The sequence below is a fragment of the Botryllus schlosseri genome, chromosome 5 (genome assembly GCF_051294905.1).
Source record: "Botryllus schlosseri isolate E-star chromosome 5, Bs_hap1, whole genome shotgun sequence".
Taxonomy (NCBI): domain Eukaryota; kingdom Metazoa; phylum Chordata; class Ascidiacea; order Stolidobranchia; family Styelidae; genus Botryllus; species Botryllus schlosseri.
The window spans coordinates 5,335,179-5,353,129 of record NC_137240.1 but is presented as its reverse complement, the minus strand read 5'-3'; the positions used below and the strand labels follow the sequence as shown (position 1 = coordinate 5,353,129).

Below are 17,951 nucleotides of genomic sequence, written 5' to 3'. Positions count from 1 at the left end.
TAGACCCACACTAATCTGGAAAGCTATCGGCTGAAATTAATAGTGGGCCAGCACATCACGTCACGGGTTGAGCCAGGCGCTGGATTAGGTCATGTATCTATTGCTGCATGGTTGCAAGAACAGACTACATGAAAATTAAGTAGGCTACCTCTACCGCATGCACAGACTTGAAGATTATCGGGATATGGGAGTTTTCTAACAAATGCAGAGATTTGATGATTGATCAATAAAGGGGCCCTTCGACCAGGGGGTGGGTGACCGCACACCTCGCCCACCCCAAAAGCCACCACTGTGATATGGTCTTTTTCCATATAAATATTTTAAATGATGTGTCTAGCCGCATACTAGAATACTCTATTTGCTAGGTTTTGCTGAACGATCACAATATGTGCCTCAATTCCGATATCTTGCAAAAAGTGTCATTTGATTTAGTCCGTCTCTTTCCCACTCCGCGGGGTACCGGAATAAATGCAAACTGCGGTAAAGTCAAAGAACCTTCGAGTTTGGGACGAGTTCCTGTAGTGAGCTCGACATTTGTATCATCCGCGTGATTGTCACCTTGTAATTAGTTGATGCTACTAGAGATATTGAGTCATCTATCCGTATTTCTAACTAATCATAATAACAATAAATGACGGTGCACAATGTGGTTGAAACTGAAGTACAGAAAGAATGGAAGTTGGCTGTCGCAGAGAATCCTGTCGAGAACAGCACATCGCGAAAATGCGTCATAAACAGAACAGCGGTGGTTACGGTTCCGCTTTTCACAGAGGTATTGCGTATAGCATTTGCGAAGTACTTGTTTAGTCCACTCATCGTCGTGTTCATGAATCGGGTTACGACTTGAGAGAGATACTTATTGGACCAGTGTCCAGTATATTGACCAGTTGGACCAGTTGATAAATAATATAGATATGAATTAGAAGGCGGATGAATCTAATAAATATACGTAGATATATTATTCGTGGACTAAGAATTATGAATATGGATACTTGCCCACAATTGATAGTAGCCTACTATCGCAAATAATGTGACCTAAGGTGTTGCCGTCACGCACAGGTGGAGATATATTGACAACAATAAAAGGGATGTATCCATTACAATATAGCAGTCGCCTCGAAACGGGAAGTATTCGTGTTCCACTATGAATAGCCTACCCGGTTGTTCCCGTACAAGCTGTAATACGATGCGAAGGAATCAACGCCAAAATATAGCCTACCTAATAAAGTTTTCACATTCTCATAGACGTCACGACGTCTATAAAGCGAATTGCAGTCATTGATATCTAAGTAAAGAGGCACAACTTGGACAGCTTCAATAGCCTACACCATGTCTGGGATGAAAAGGTATCTCTGGGATCTATTATTATGTTGATTGATACTTTGATAGGCTCCGTGTCACCGATGTAGGCTATTCATCGTACTTATACTCCAGGAATTTTAGTAGCGCTGACGAATCGGACTGGGCGAAAAGATTGGAGTATTCGAATCCGCATCGACTATAGCTATTAATTCCAATAATTCAAATCGAGTTATTATAGAGTCGATTTTTTCCAATATCAAAATACAATCTATTTATTTGAACTCAAAGTATTGCTGTTTTGACGTCCTGAAGCTCAGGACTCAGGTACACTCAGGTACTCGATTTTCCCCAGTTCAGTATATTATGAATACATATTCATTAGTATATATTATATACTAATGAATATATATTACCTGTAGATGCAAGTTATGCTGCTTATCAAGTATAGCCATTAGCCAGTCTATAGCCAAGCCATGTATAGTGAGAAAAGACGCTCCCATGCTATACTTCTTGATATTGTGACGCAATATTCGTTAGTCAAGCAATGGTTTAGATTTTCAGATTCGCGGAACTTACATTCACGCCGCGCCTATGCTGAACTATGAAGTCCTATAACAGTGCCACTCAGTGGTGGCCGTACGATTGGGGGACCTGGGAGAGACTTCCGGGACCCCCTATAAGTATGTAATCGCAGCTTCTGGGGGGATCTGCTCCCCAGACCCCCTTTCGCCTCTATTATTACCAACTTAATGTTAGTGCGCCATGTGGAACGGAATTGACCCATTTGTGCGGAATCATCTTGATTGGCACACGGATTTCCACGTCTATTCGGTGTAGCCCTTGAGAAAAGCGCTTAAATCAAAGAGGGGATGCCCATCGACCATGGTGGGCTGGGCGACCGCCTACCTCGCCCGCCCCAAAAGCCACCACTATGGTGCCCCTATACAGTGCAAACATGTGTTTTATATCAAATTATGAAGTATATTGATACCAGCACAGCTCTACTGGTCCGTGGTTTCTATATTCGCCATGCATTTGTCATAGTTGGGAATTTATTGCATATAGCCTGTCAGTTGATGCCTGCATCGATGTCTTCTTACAGCAATGGAGAGGGACGCGAAGTCTATCATAGTTATGCTACAGGTAACGCACAAATATCCAGGACCGGCAGGAACTGCTCAAGACTAGGTAATATATTTATCATGTACATCTTCGCTCAGGCTGGGATTTTTGTACCAGATGCTTATAATTAACCATTACGCTATACTACAAGCCTTCTGCGAACCTTAAACTTTCGTTAAGACACAAAATCAAAAATCTACCACAGTACAGCTCTAAGATACTGGCGTACAAAATAAATTGTAATGGTAATAGAACAAACTCCATGATTTTCACACAAACTAAAAAGACTAATGAATATTTACTCCAAGTCAGTGTGACTTTCACTGTACGAGACGGGTGTTTGTGTGGTGTGACCTCCGCCGAAAACCCAGTACTAGTTGGGCGGACGCCGGATACCAATCACTGGTGCATACCGCCAACCAGCCTTTCAGAGACTGTTTCCTAAATTTAGGCTTCCTGCTTTCGTATGACGTATGTATACGATTTCAGTTGGTATTGCAAGCCTTCTCATTTTAGTGTTGGCAAAGGGTGGTAATTCCGGGACTGTCGCCCTTGATCGAGCCGATGGTGATGCGAAGATTAACGATAATATCGATGATCTAAAGGAGGCCCTTGTAGAAGGAGATCAACCAGGTGTTTTTGATATATTTAAATTATCTATTATCTAAATGACACACACACACATATATATATACTGCTCTATTCCAGAGGAAGTGGTAAAGCGTGCGATCGACAAAGTGTTCGATTCTGGAGGTATTTATGATTATATGTAGTTAAATAGCGAGAACCCCGGGCTTACCGGAACGCTGTGCAACAAACGCAGATGGCGTAAAGATCGGGATAAAATTCTCGGACGACTCTGAGAAGTTCTGGTGTAGCTTCAAAAAGGAAGAAACGATTTACGACATACGAGCTCGTATCAATAAGGACGATGAGAGAAAAGTCAGTCACATTATGCATTCCAAAACCAAAGAAATGTTAGACGACGACGCTACGGTGGAGGAGCTGCTCAAAAAAGATTGGTTGAAAAATTTGACTGCTGTCCTGAAAAACGCTGTTCCAAATGACTCGAGTGTGTAGGTTATTTCATAAAGCCGGGCTGCCGAGTTGGGGTACCGCCGTCCGAATGCGGACCTTTTTTGTGTTGTATCCGGACCTTATCTTGCTCAGTATATACTTGTAGTTTTAATATAACCAAATCCATTGATTTGCTGAAACAAGGTGACTATTCTCCCAGTAGCTGAGACTAACAGAACAATAAATACATTCCGCTTATTGCTTTCGTCAATACCGCCATAACTAGAGTTGCATTAAAACTATTGGTTGTTTAAAACACTTTTTTTAAAACATGTTTTAAACGGTGTTTTAAACACAAAGGCCTTTCAAAAAATTGTCTAAATACTTCCTAAAAACATGTTGTATGAGCCTACGGACAATTACCACCCGATATAGCCGACGTATATATAATATGATATACGATATGGGATGGTTGGAACCCACAAAATAGTCTTTTCACCAGCTATAGTGCGTATAGATATTTCGTCAAAGGAGCTATATCTACCCTATATATTTTCAATCGTTAATGTCAATCCACCATGACGCCAGAATTGAATATTCGTGACGCCATGGCCTAAAAAAACAATAAAAAAATGTTTCAAACAAAGGCCTTGTTTTAAACTTGTTTGTTTAAATTGATTTTTGTTTTAAATGCAACCCATAGTCATAACGCTTCACCGAATTTTGTTTAATTTTCACACCGTATTATATTTTTTACGAATGTGAATTATTTCTTGAAAGATAGAACGGACCTAAGCAAATTTTAAACCTCTGTAACCGTACCTTTGATAACAAATAGCTGAGTAGCCCTGTTATATAGTACATAGCAAACACGGGGTAGTCGTGATTTGTAATCGTAGTCGATTATTTTGAATATCGAATGGATTGCTTCTTAAAAAGACGATTACTCACAATAATTATTCTTTTTACAAGGGCAATAAAAATTAACTGAACAAAGTGCGATGTGTAAAGTAAGATAGTCGTATTTGTATACTGGACTGCTCCTTATTATATCAATTTCGTCGTAACGGATTATTATCTACATGCAGTCATGCGTTGGTAGGTAATAGACATTTCAGCATGTTTGAGAAAGCCACCGTTATGTTTGTGGTCGCAAATGGTTTCCGATAGCTCGTAGAAGGAGAATAACAAGCACCACTGTGCTCGGATTGAGACTGTTTTATGCATCTCGGAGCCAATGTTTCCTCAAATTATGACGAGTCTGCGCGCAGCTTAGAGGGAACATTGCTCGGCGCTATCGCCATGGGTCAAATTGATCGATTGTTTGGTGTTGATGCTGGAGGGGTAAACGCAATTTGAACATTGCTACTAGGAATATAACATGTAACCGCTCGATTACCCGAGAATTTGTACGATGTACTGCATTGCACCATTGCCGCTGGCGTATTCGTAATTTCTGGTGAAGGGTATGAAGGGATTCTGATATTGATTCTGTGTCTAATGGCGGCGCAATCAGTCACTCTGCATTCGTCACGGGAGCATCTTTCAATTTTGGAAGTTATTGCTCGCTATCCGCTAATATGAATATGTCCTACCTATCGTCCCGGTTTATTTTTTGAAAAGACTTGCGTTTGAAGCAATGTGGTCATTGCGACGGAACTCGGTAAGTTATTTCCCATGCGCGCAAATACAGCGCACCTCTTTTAGACAAATGAGTCGGGTACCGCTCATCATGCAGCTTGGGAGTCTATGAACTTATATCTCATTGAATTATCCTATAGTGGCCTTTATAGCATTCTCAGAAATCTAGATAAATAACCAATGCCTCAAGTCGCCATAGCAGTTTCTCTAGAAATGGCACGGCGCCAAGTTGCCCTAAGTTGGACGCGGTCTATGCACATCAACTCACAGCTCAACCTTGAAATACTTGATGGCTTCAAATTGACTCGCATTCGCAAACTGCCTAGACTCGAGTAACTTTGAAAATATGCATGACTTGAATCGGAACTTGACTAGAGCATTTTTAAAATGACTCGACTTCAACCGAGTCAAAATTAGCAGTGACTCGAAACGACTTGTGATACGAAGGAAGTTACGTGATCCCAACAATGTATTTGAGGGTGCTGGCGATTTTAGATAGCAAACTCGGCAGACTTCCATGATATTTCCAAGTCAATATAAATTATTATAGCCATATAGCGTCACACACGTTAAGGCCAATATTTCATAATGTGGCTTGAAATCACACAACGACGGGCAATTTGTCATTACTGGTCCTTTTTCTTTCCCCACCACCAACCCTTGTTCTTTGTTTGAGCTGGGCAGGACCCCTGAGACCTGAAAGTGAAGAAAGCGAACTGTAGTAGCCTAATTCCGTCCTGTTCGTATAAAGATCTTACCCATATTTGATGGGAAGCGTGACTTGAGTCCTGAAAATGTCTTTACAGCTTTTCAGAATATCCCAGGCCGACCGAGCCTTGTTGCCTCCTTGACATTTCGACCTATCATCGTAATATGCGCTATTGTAACTTCCCCAGTGTTTGGCAGCACAACTAGACATCGCCTGATCGCACTCGCAAAGCTCTCTACTCGCGCCTGAAAATGCAAAATAACGGTGTGGAAATGCCTACAAGACCATATGCGATCGCGGCAGAGATTCTGCATTATATTTATATTTATTTAATTGAGAGAATTGATTTCAAAATTAATGCGCATTGTACATGCTGTCGCTTTCCGTGTTGTTGTTTGTTTTAAATATGGATTAGTTTCAATTGGTGATTATTCGAGTAAATTGGTCTTGTCTCTATTATCGAGAAAGCTGATGGCTTTGCGCAGCCAACCAAATTCAAGACAGCGATGTAGCATAGGCATTCAAATGTTCTAGTATGAAATTATTGTTGTCATTGTTTGTGCCTTATTGAAAAAAAATAGCTGCATATCGCATATTGGTCATTGGGAGCACGGCCAATAATGTCGTACCATGAGTTTACAGGAAATAAGATTCCAGCATGATAAAAAAATACAATCGAGACCTGAAAATCATAACCGGCGATCACAAGACCTTCAGAGGTGTCTGTGGTAATGTTTTGGTCACTAATGAGGGTCGTAAGACAGAAAGGGACATTGAATTCTGCAGATATGATCAAACGCATATATTGGGTAACATAGTAAGAAATGTTCAATGGTTTCAGGATACCGACAAGGACCACAAAGTGTACCATTACCACCACACACCATACCCATGCGCGCTGTTGCAATCAAGCAAAGTGTTTGCTATACTCGTTTCAAATATTATGATTTGTACGGAGGGACCTGCATGCTGGTTTTCGAATCTCTAGAACAGGCGTGTCAAACATACGGCCCGCCAGACAATTTCATCCGGCCTGCGAAGTAATACTGAGCGAATGAAGAATGCGTGCACTACCCAGCACATTTCTAACCAATGTTGTTATTTTTGTAGAAAAACTATAGTTCAGAGTTTTATGGAATAAATCGACCCTTAACTAATTATTCACATGAGCTAAACGCCAATTCGAAACGCTATATGCCGGTTACATTGATTGAAGATATAATAGTTACACAGAAATATAACCAAAATATCTGTGGTCGAACTGCTGCATCGCTTCTGACTCAAAAGATCTCCGGCAAATTCCAAAGGTGACGTTTGCAATTATATCTTTCGTATCCGCCACTACGCATACTCAGGGTTGACGCCAGTATACGACTTAACCAAAGGGAACGGATACTGTTTTAGGGTTTACAATTGTATTCAACCATCCAGTCATCGCAATATCGTCAATTCCATTGTTTGCGAAATACGGTGCAGCAAGATCAAAACCCACATGATCCATAATATAATATAATATATTATTGTGCATAAAGGCTTGATAACAAAATGTTCAAATGTAAAATAAGGGCATGGATTTTGAGGAGAAATTTTGTAATCATTTGACTGTTGCGGTCCACGAGCGATCTGAAGGATTGAGTCCGGCCCGCGACACCCCTGCTCTAGACTATAAAAATTATATTCTGAACTCTTTTAACTTAGGGTTTATAATTTAGAGATGTCATGCACATCATAGGAGTCGAGTAAAATCCATAGGCTACAATGTTCGACAATAACCTTACAACACTACAGCAGGGCTTACACGCCACCTCAATATAAGGTTCCTAATTTAGATTGCTTGATATGACGTGGGATCTAAGAAACGGTAGCCCGCATTATGATATAACCCTCTATGCGTCATACCTATACCTACCGTACGTTGTACAAAAGCACGTCAATACACCATCGTTATGTATTTTACATACTTGGACCGCTGTCTGTGCATTTCGTCACCTTCTCGTCCCTGCAGCAGGATACTGTATACGGAACGGTGAAAGTTTGACATCCCACGTTCAACTCGTACTTCTTCTGCACTCTATCATAACATTCGTCGTGCGCTTTGCAGCATCTTGCAATAAAATCATAACGTAAAAGACCACAGAGCGGTTCGCTTTATAGATCGCCATACTCACAGATCCGTAGCGTCCACGTAGTTTCCCGCGTAGGTCCCAGAGCCGCAGTAACATCCGTATCCGTTGTAGGTCAGGAATGCCCAGAGCCCCTTCGTGAACATTGATCCTCCTATGCCCTAGAATATTTTTAGATAAGTGATAACATAAAAAAGCTGAAATCATTTTATCATACCACTCTTGTCTATTGGGTGGCATTATACCCAATGGCAAGATACACTCCAGCATGCGATACACGAGCATTTGGCAATTATTCAGCAGCCTGGTTAATGTTAGGGTTTGCGTTTGGTTAGGGTAAGATTTATGGCTAAGGGTTGTTTGGGGGTTATTAGGCCACGTCCTTAACTGTCGTTTTTCATTGTGTTGCACGCTTAAATGTAGCACATACCGTTAGGGGAAATAGCCGGGAATGCTTACTCCAGGGGTTTAATTGTGGCCGTGGATATGGGTTGTTTAAGTTCCACGAGCTTAATATAACAAAAACTTCCCGGTTGTGATAAATATGACTATTTGTAGGCCTACCATCTTTTTACACCTAAAATATGCTGAAGGAGATGTTTGTCTTCCACTATAATCGATAATTGTGATTATATGTACGGTTGGGCACAATGATTAGAGCACTTGAATCCAGATAGAGTCAAGTATTAATTGTAATGATTTGAATCGAGTGGTAAGATATTATATTTTTTCTTGTAATGAAATTTTAGGGCTATTTGTGACGCTAAAGGTTATATTATCAAGGCGAATTTTAGTTTCGATACTTTCTTTCCGCCGTGAGAGTTTCGAAATCTAGATTGGATGTAACACAGCATCCGAAAAATGTAGCACAAAGCAGAGCACATTCGTGGAAACGACATATCTGTTACATAGTGATCAATACGCCACATTGTCATAGATCCCAATGAAATAGGTATATTCTAAAATATATCGAATGATCTTAAATAATATATCAAATAATCTTAATAATCTTATCCAGCCCCTATAGTCATAATATACCGTGACATCCTCGACTAAATCGGATGTGACTCACGAACCTGATAGCATGCCAATTGGTAAGCGAAGTTAACGGTCGTCCATCTCCTAGCGTCTCCGGACTTGAATAATCCTGCAGCTGCGGATAAGGACGACACGGCGCTGGCAAAATCAGAGTCACCCATCAGTGTATCGGGGTCGAAACCATGATCAGCGACAATCCGACGAAATGCGTACAGATCGTCTTCGTTGCTAACGTCAAACGACGGTTGATCTCTCTCGTTCTGCAAAAGACGCAAAACGCAATGGTTGGTGTTGCGGCCGATAGCAAGTTCGTATCACTTAGAGACGCTTTGAGTGGGTGATTCAATAAGGTCACCTACAGGGGTGGTCAGTAACGAAGTAGGCTTACTGCTACTTGTTCCAAGTGATCAATTAGGATTAGCCCAGTAGCTTCAGTACTTACTCGAGAGGGTATGTTTTGCGATTATACACCCACTTCTACGAAGAGTCTTTAGGTAAAAACACTTACTTTTGCTACTTACCACTAACTATTTTAAATGGATTGTCATGGCAACTGGTGAAAATATCCCATGCATCACGGTAAGTAAATAAAGATTTGAAAATTGCACCTATATATTTGCAGTGTCTTTGGTCATTTGCATTAGTATAGCGAAGATGCACATACAGTTTCAAAAGTGGTCAGTAAACACTCTGAGGAATCTCCAGTTATAGCAAGGAGAATTTCCCCTGGTGGTGACGAAAATCTTTCAGAAAAGTGTTTTTATGTACTAAACCAGTCGTTCTCAATCTTTTGACCCCGCGGACCGGTAAAACTTCAACACCAATCTCGCGCACCAGCGAACCTTCAGAAACTAAAATTCATCCTAGAATCAATCACGACAATGATGCGTTGTTGATATTAGATATTTAGAAGTCGCTGTATTGAAATTTTGCAAGACAAAGCGCTCGAAGTCCGATTACACGCCACAAGTTGATTGTGATTGTTCGGTGTCCTTAGAAAGAAATATGAATTTTGTGACTTGTTGTAGGCTATAGGCTGTATGTACTCTATTATACAACCAACACTTGTTTAACTGAAGTTTGTTTAATAGTCTCCGTAGCTTTCAGATATACCTCGTCCGAAACGAGTTGTGGACTACTTTTTGACAGCTTCTTATACCACTTGTACCATTGTGATGAGCCCCTATAGTAGACCATTAACTGTCTATTGCAGTGATTCTCAACCTTTTGTCTTCGCGAACCCCCTTTGGACCGTCACGGACCCCCGCTGACCCCAAGTATTAGTTCAAATTCACCTCTATTGTCGTGCAACCGTCATCAGTCTTGTACAATTATCAACTGTAGGCTAGTGATAAACATCACCAACCTAAGTAGGCTACTGGAGGTTTATCTAGGCTGCTCCTCGCCATCTCACCCATTTAAGCGGTATCTTGTAAAACGCCTAGAAGTGAACTGTGCTACAAGTCGGCAGCTACGGAATAAAAATAAAGAAAACTGGCCTGGTGTGAATGACCATATTGGCCATAGTAGTCGACATACACCATGAATTCCACAAACAACAACAACAGCTTATTGACCGTTCTTGAAAATAACATGATAGGCCAACTACTTATCCAGAAATTGGGAAGACTTTTTTATTATTTCAAAGCAAACTCTGTAGCTTACGGGCCGTATCTTGAAAATCCGCGCCTTCGATTTGCTAGGAACGTGTGCCAAAAATCCATTTCCACAATGATAGGTGGCCGCGAATGAAATAATAACGCCTAACACTTCTGACGACACCTTTGGCTATGATCGCAACAGGCATGGACCAATATAACGTCCAGTCTAGCCATTTCTCTCTGTCAGCTCATCTTCAAGTTATTCTGGAATAGCTGACATGTGTATCATATGAGAAAATGAATTACTGCAGAGAATTTTTTCCAAAACCCTAACAAAACATCCATATTCAGCAATGTGTTAGTATAAGTAGTTCGGATGTTGCGAACCCCTTTGAAAGGACTGGCAAAGGAAAACAAGCCTACGCCTTAACCGTCGAGCTCAGACCGGGCGATGTACTCGTCGTGCGACTATTGCTACATTTATATTGAGCAGAGTGTAAAGCGGGTTTCTCTACTTGCTACTGATATTACTTCATGGACAAATTATACTGTGGCCAACAAAGCAACAACCCAATCGCAAAGATCTAGTTTTATGATGCAATAAACATATCAAATCAAGATGGATCCCGAACGCCTATACAGGATTTTTTTTTACATTATCAGTTACATTGATTGGTTTAATAGGCATCAATCGGCGACTACCAACTAGTAGCGTATTCCGTTCTTGGTGTTGTCTTATTGCGGGTCAAGGTCACAGCAGAGAGTCACTTAATATGCACAAATGGAAAGCGGAATATTTCGAGCCACCTTTGTAACAAAGCAAGTAAAATTTGTGAGATTGACAAGGTGCATGCTCGTGCAGTGTCGATTTTTGCGGTGCCAGCGCCTTGCATAAAGTGGTTCTAGGTAAAATGCAAATAATTTAAACTAAAGATTTCATAATGACGTGAAAAATTGTAATACATAAAAAAAGGTTCACCGTGCAGAATCTAACAAGGTTCGATTGTAAACGTTAGGGTTACCATATTTTAGAATCGGGAAAGGGGGACACTTTTACCAAATCAGAAAAGTTAATTGATCAAGACTGAAAACAGGCGATTTTGCTATGTTTGCAGTAAAATTTGTTGAGTTGACTAAAAAAAAGGTCGTCACTTCCGATCAATCCACGAATTTCCAGCTCAAACGTCCGTCTTTGTTATTTAGCGACATTTATGCCCATTTTCACTCTAACCTGTCCGTTATCTTAGCTGTAAAAGCTGTAAATGAGGACGAATTGCCGAAAAGGAGGACATTTAGGCGGCCTCGGATGACATTTTCAAAAACCTTGAAAAGGAGGACAAATCATCCTAAAGTAGGACGTATGGTAACCCTAGTGAACGTGAACCTCTACATTTCTGAGTTTCACACACATAACGCGAATGTGAACCTCGCGTTCACACCATCCCTAATAAGTAGGCAATTTGCAATTTGGAAATTGCAATGAGTTTGCACAGTGGACTATTTCATTTTAGACGGCCATTCGGTTTATATGAATCCTGAAGTTTTAGCAGATATGAAGCGAACGTGCTTCGTGATTTCTCTAATTTACAATAAAATAAAAATTAGGTTATCAACCATTTTGCAAATTTGGAGGTATCGCGGACCCCCTGAAAATACTCACCCCTCAATCACTGCTCCATTCGGACACTATGCGAAAAATATAGGTTCCACAATTCCAAATATGTTCAAAATTTGATGTTTATTACTCTGATCAATGAAAAAACACACAACTTCTTGGATTTTATAATTGGGATATGAAATTCTAATATATCTGGCGGACCGGCGGTTGAGAACAACTGTACTAAATCATCATTTTGAAGGTCATAAAGTCTCCCGACAATTTTTCAAATCTGAACAACCATATAGTGCCCTCCTCTGACTCACTGCTATAAATCTGTCTCATGAATCAAATCTACTTTCTGAAATTACTTACTTGAGAATTTTCCTAGTTTCTTTTTCTTCTTATATTAGAAGGTGTTTTGACATTGCAGTGAAATATCTGCTTTTTACTTGTAATTGATTAGCAATTAGGGATGGTGTGAACGTGAGGTTCACGTTCGCGTTCTGTGTGTGAACCTCCGAAATTTAGAGGTTCGCGCTCACAACAGAACCTTGGTAGGTTCTGCACTGTGAACCTTTTCATGTATTATAATTCTCACTTCATTATAACATCTTTGGTTCAAATTTTTCGCATTTCCACTGCGGGCCACACTATGCATAGCGCTGGCAGCATAAAAAAAGCAACACTAAACGAGCATGCACCTTCACAATCTCAAAAATTTTACTTGCTTTGTTACAAAAGTTTGCTCGAAATATCCAGCTTTCCGTTTGTGAATATTTAGTGACTATCTGCTGGGACCTTGACCCGCAATCACACAACATCACGAGCGGAATACACTACAGGTAATCATCGAATGATGCTTATTCAACCAATCAAGGAGATTGATATCGTTTTCTGATGTAAAAAATCTAGCAGGTGTCAAGCTTGACTTGTCATGTTTACTGTATCATTAGGACCAAATCCGTGCGATTGAGGTGTTGGCTACTGCTGTATAACTTGGTAATGGGGTAATATAGCAACTAGCAAGTATAGGAACCAGTTTTACACTCTGCTCAATATCAATTTATACCAATACTCGGGCGCCGAATACATTGTCAGGTCTGGCCTATACCGTTAAGGCGCAAGCTTATATTTCACCGCAAGTCCTCGTCGAAATTCTTGGCAAAGTGACGTAAGATATTGATTTTATCGGATTATTATATCATTTGATTGCCCCACTTGATACATTTGGTGACGGTTAAAAAGTCAGTGTGTAGCCTATACTCCTGCATTGTGGCATAATGTGGTCCTAATTGTCGCTAAGTATTGTTTTCATTAATATATCAACTCACTGAAATCTAGGGTTGGAATTAGCATTATGACGTCACGAGGTTCACGTTCGCGTTCACACAGAACCTTTCAAAAAGGTTCGCGGTCACACGAACCTGAACCTTTCAGAGGTTCACACCATCCCTATTAGCAATCTCAAGCGTTGCGTCTACTTTTACTTGAGTAGTAACACAGACGACTCCATTGACCGTCTCTGATAACTCATGGGGCTGGATCTGACACCAGTATTATGTCGTCACGCCTATTACGATTACATCTTTACATGTATTTGTACAAGTAATAACAGAAATCATCATAAAGAATATCGCCTGGTGCAGCATGACCATTGAGCAATGTAGTCATGACACCATGGATGTCAACACCAACAACAATCATTATCGAGTTACTGCACAAGCATAAATTATAGTCGATTGTATTGTTATTACTCATGGAATTAGCATATAAACTCGGGAACAGGATCTTATTAACTAAGGTTTTAATGCTATACTTCCAACTCAGCATAGTAGTCTCAAAAGGTGGATGGTAGCCGTGGGTGGGCCAGAGGGCAGGTTACAGCCAATTGCGCAAAAAGGGCGGTACAGATCCACAAAAGATAACAATTAATAAAAGGTAACGTATTGTGAATTGGAAAAGCGTATCGGAGTCATACCATATAGGAATATAAGCACATACAATTCTCTAAATCTCACCATTGCAGCCACGAGATGATTGATGAGCTCTTGCATATCTCGATTATCATGCTCGTTGTTTTCTAAAAATCCACCGTCGTCACCTCGAATTCTCAGCACTATTAGAGATAAAGCAATCAACGAGACAATATTAAACCACAACATTTCTCAGTCTATCGAATAGCGAAATATAAGAAAACTGCAAGAGGAGACGTGTTATATATAGGAGAGGTACAGGAAAGTGGATTGAGAGTGAGTACGCTGACTTTTTTCTATGGTATGTTGCAACCGTACATAAGCTCACGTTTTCCGCACTCGATTCCAGGTTATGTGCGCCGCATTGTGTCTATCCCGATCCTTCGATTCCGTATTCAATTCTATCAATAGATTGGTTTTCAACTGGCGATCCCGGAGTTAATTTCAATACCTTTTGTACGATAAAACTGGATATCTCATTATGTCAAAGTACATGCAACATGCATCCATTGTATGTGTATAGTGGTAGTGCAGTGCGAGGTTCGGAAGGCAGGGACATGACGCACTGTTTCCATCCCATCTTGAAGTGTTCTTTCGCCTTCGCTAATAACATCCTTCCATTGTTGTCGCCAGTTGTCCATATGTTGTGATACCATATAGGTGTATCGCACGACTTGTTGGTACGGGTTGCATTTAATCTAAAGCGTGCATTAACATGTATAAAACCCACTGTTGTACAACGCCTTCTTTAAAGAGTGTTATTTTCAAAGCAGGGGATCCCCGTATAAACCACCAATTCTGAATAGATTACAACGCATAGATTCAATAAATGAGGCGAAAAATCATTATTGGCTATATAGCCTCAGGTATACGTGAATCTGAATGAAAACATATACCTTGCAAACAATTCTCATACGTCCGTGGATCGCTTCGACTGATGTATTCGTGGATTTTGCGAGTCATCATGGTGTTGCGTCAGGTATATAGACTAAGGTGGTCAAATTATAGTCAGCATTGCTACTCATGTAGAAGTAAAAGTAATTCAATAGCTTTCTGCTATATCATATGCAGACGTAGAAATTTCCAAGACATTAAAATGACTTCAATTTAAACTAGAAAATGAAAGGTATGAAACGCACTTCAAGTAATTTGGAAAGGTGGATTTGGTCAATACCAATGCCAGTAATCATTGAATATAATTTCCATTCACTTAGCCTTACGACAGCTGTGACACTGCGTCAATTGTCTCCAATAAGCGCACGTCACTCATATGGAGATATAGATGAGCGGTGGAGGCCCCAGATGGTTCTAGCTGACGAGCACATGAAATATTCTCCATGAACTCGAACTCGAATACGAACATGTGGCGTATGGTCTCCAGCTCCGCTGAAGTAGTCAGCTCAGTACTGTTGATGTCATATTTAGTATGTCAACCTGGTTGATATGAATCGAGTAGAATGTCCTATCGTGATCTTTGAAGAGCTTTTTGGAGTAACCGAAGTTCAATATGCAATTGAATCGTATGGTCATATTGAAATAGATCCAAATATTTGAAAATTAGAAAGAACATTGTATATCAACAATAGTTACACCAAATACGACGTCACCGCCATAAAATTTCGAATTATAGAGGCGAGGAGATCGCTGCAAGTCAGTGTAAGGTTTTAGATGGTACATGAACTCATTCTGTTGGCACACACCAGGTTGGCGTACTTTGATACAGTTCGACTCTATATGGCACACAAATGAAAGTGTGAACGGCCTCTCCCGACCACGCGAAATCTGTCGTCTCGAGAAATTACCTCCAACAATGTCTGCAAACAGAATTATCACAAGAATGTTTGCCAATTGCAAAATTCAAGGTCTTTCTCTGAGCTTCTGAGAAATAACGGCGATTTATATAAACTCCACTGTTCAGCTTCTTGGAGGTACAGAACTTCAATATACAATTTCATAGCATACTCATATTTAAATGAACCTGAAGATTTGCGGCTGACACTCGTCAGGGTTAATCGTCAACAACTAGTAGAGAATTCAAAAGAACATCGTATATCAACAATCGTATCACAAAATAGGACTTCACCGGCATGAAATGTCGAATACGAGAGCGTTTAATGTACTATTTTTAGAGGGTAGACGAACTCTTTTTGTTGTAATAAAAGCCAACTCCAAGGCACACAAATGAAAGTGTGAACGGCCCCTTCCGACGACGCGAAATCTGTCGTCTCGATAATTTTTCGCATATGAGGGATTATCCAACAAGTGTTTGCCAATTGCAGAATTTATGGCCTTTGATTGTTCCGCATCAATCTTGAGCGGATGAGTCCAGCGTGAGCTTTTCACCGAGCGTAATGCGCGTGTTCTAATAAATCTATACGGACATGCTGATTTTTGCGTTCCTGCAAACGCTTTGACGTTCTTCTCACGTAGCAACAATCACAGTGGTACTTAAATTCGTAAAATACATTACTTTGTTGTGGTGCAAGAAGCACGTCTTTACGTGTTGCAAGGAGCTGTTGCGTTGTCATGAAAATCACGTTGGTCTGCACTGTGCCGTAACACTTACTGGCCGCGGAAATCAATTGCTTTTCAAAGCGGGTGGAAATAGGACCAATCCAAGGTAGATGGACAAAACATCTTTGGTTGTTCGTTCGGTGGGCTCTGTTGACTTTTCTGCGTTAAATTGCGTTACTTTCCTCTCTATGCCGCGGTTGATGACGTGTTCAGGGTAACCGTTATCCAGTAAGATTTTGCGGACTCATTGTAACATTTCTATTAAATATAGGGTTGACAACATTGAACCCAAATATCATTTGCGTTTCGATCGGACATAGCTCACTGTGCTACAGCGATAGAAATTATGCTCGTGATCTCATTAGCGTGCCCAAGAAAGTAACAGTGTCGGCAGTGATACCGGAATGGTGTGGTATTTCAAGCAGAATTCAAGACAATCCCAACAGTACGAACATCACTCGTAACGTGGTCATGGTCTTAGAAGCATCGTATCCTCGCTGGTAAAGAAATTACTAATTGCTACGTCTAATCCAGTGGTTCCCAACCTTTTTCGACTCATCGCCCCCTTTTGAAGCTCCACACCGATCATCGCCCCCCAAATATTGGGAACCGAAAAACAGCACTTCGTCAGCCCCCCCCCCGAAAAAACGTTGGTCTGTGGCCCCAAATGGTGATAAACCAAACCCCAGAACCCCCTCATCCAGTGGGCCTTTTGTCGCTACATATCAGCTATACCCCATTTCATGTAGTGTTTGATGAGTCACCGTATTTCGCCTAAACGCGCCAAGCGCGACAAATTTCTATAATTCATGTTTGAATCGGTCAATGTGATCGGGAATTGCATATATATTGCTATCAATTTTTTATCCTCTTTCTGCTCACGTAATCAGATTCACCGGTAGAGCTGAGTGTGGAGTATTGGAAAATGCAGGACCCCTAAATAATAATTAAACATCTTCGGGCGGAATCGTTGTTATATTGACTTCGTTACATGATGCTATTTCTGCTATGTCAGAAGATATGGAAATCGTCAAAACCTACCAAACTAAAAGACGCACATGATTTCAAATTGGTATTTCTTTACTGGCAAATATTTTTATCCTTGCGGGATGGCATTTGTCCTGTATCGTTTATAGGTCGCCAGGACAGGAACATTTGACGCCAGTCATGGGGGCGTCTATGGACAATTAAACATATATGAATATCTACCGAAGTTTTCCGAAGGTCTCCTCGCTGCTGATCGTCCTGCCACACTTCTCGGAGTCGCATGTTACATGGCCTCTAACTTCATATGTCTTGGTGCGTCGTGAC

General features: G+C 40.7%; 2 protein-coding genes and 1 long non-coding RNA gene across 3 annotated transcripts in view; 2 read left to right on the top strand and 1 right to left on the bottom strand.

Annotated features, from left to right (window-relative positions):
* LOC145438745 (uncharacterized) overlaps positions 1 to 17,951 on the top strand; it is a 139,299-nt gene that overhangs the window by 38,207 nt on the left and 83,141 nt on the right. The window lies entirely within an intron of this gene.
* Positions 1,143 to 4,518, top strand: LOC145438732 (uncharacterized). Its single transcript, XM_080316084.1, has 5 exons — positions 1,143 to 1,346; positions 2,405 to 2,490; positions 2,941 to 3,057; positions 3,133 to 3,177; positions 3,248 to 4,518. Exons 1-5 carry the CDS (start codon positions 1,330 to 1,332, stop codon positions 3,502 to 3,504), a joined length of 522 nt encoding a protein of 173 aa, XP_080172210.1. The 5' UTR covers positions 1,143 to 1,329; the 3' UTR covers positions 3,505 to 4,518.
* LOC145438731 (uncharacterized) lies at positions 5,534 to 14,360 on the bottom strand. The gene is made up of 6 exons (XM_080316083.1): positions 14,172 to 14,360; positions 8,991 to 9,212; positions 7,960 to 8,075; positions 7,753 to 7,895; positions 5,841 to 6,036; positions 5,534 to 5,778 (listed from the first exon to the last, which is right to left on the bottom strand). Exons 1-6 carry the CDS (start codon positions 14,313 to 14,315, stop codon positions 5,709 to 5,711), a joined length of 891 nt encoding a protein of 296 aa, XP_080172209.1. The 5' UTR covers positions 14,316 to 14,360; the 3' UTR covers positions 5,534 to 5,708.

Coding starts and splice junctions, on each gene's coding strand:
- LOC145438732 (XM_080316084.1), top strand. Junction 2,491..2,940: donor CAGGAACTGCTCAAGACTAG/GTAATATATTTA, acceptor TTCTCATTTTAG/TGTTGGCAAAGGGTGGTAAT. Junction 3,178..3,247: donor CAAAGTGTTCGATTCTGGAG/GTATTTATGATT, acceptor CAACAAACGCAG/ATGGCGTAAAGATCGGGATA.
- LOC145438731 (XM_080316083.1), bottom strand. CDS start 14,315: ATGTTGTGGTTTAATATTGTCTCGTTGATTGCTTTATCTCTAATAGTG. Junction 9,213..14,171: donor ATCATCTCGTGGCTGCAATG/GTGAGATTTAGA, acceptor CGTCTTTTGCAG/AACGAGAGAGATCAACCGTC. Junction 7,896..7,959: donor TACGTGGACGCTACGGATCT/GTGAGTATGGCG, acceptor TTTTATTGCAAG/ATGCTGCAAAGCGCACGACG.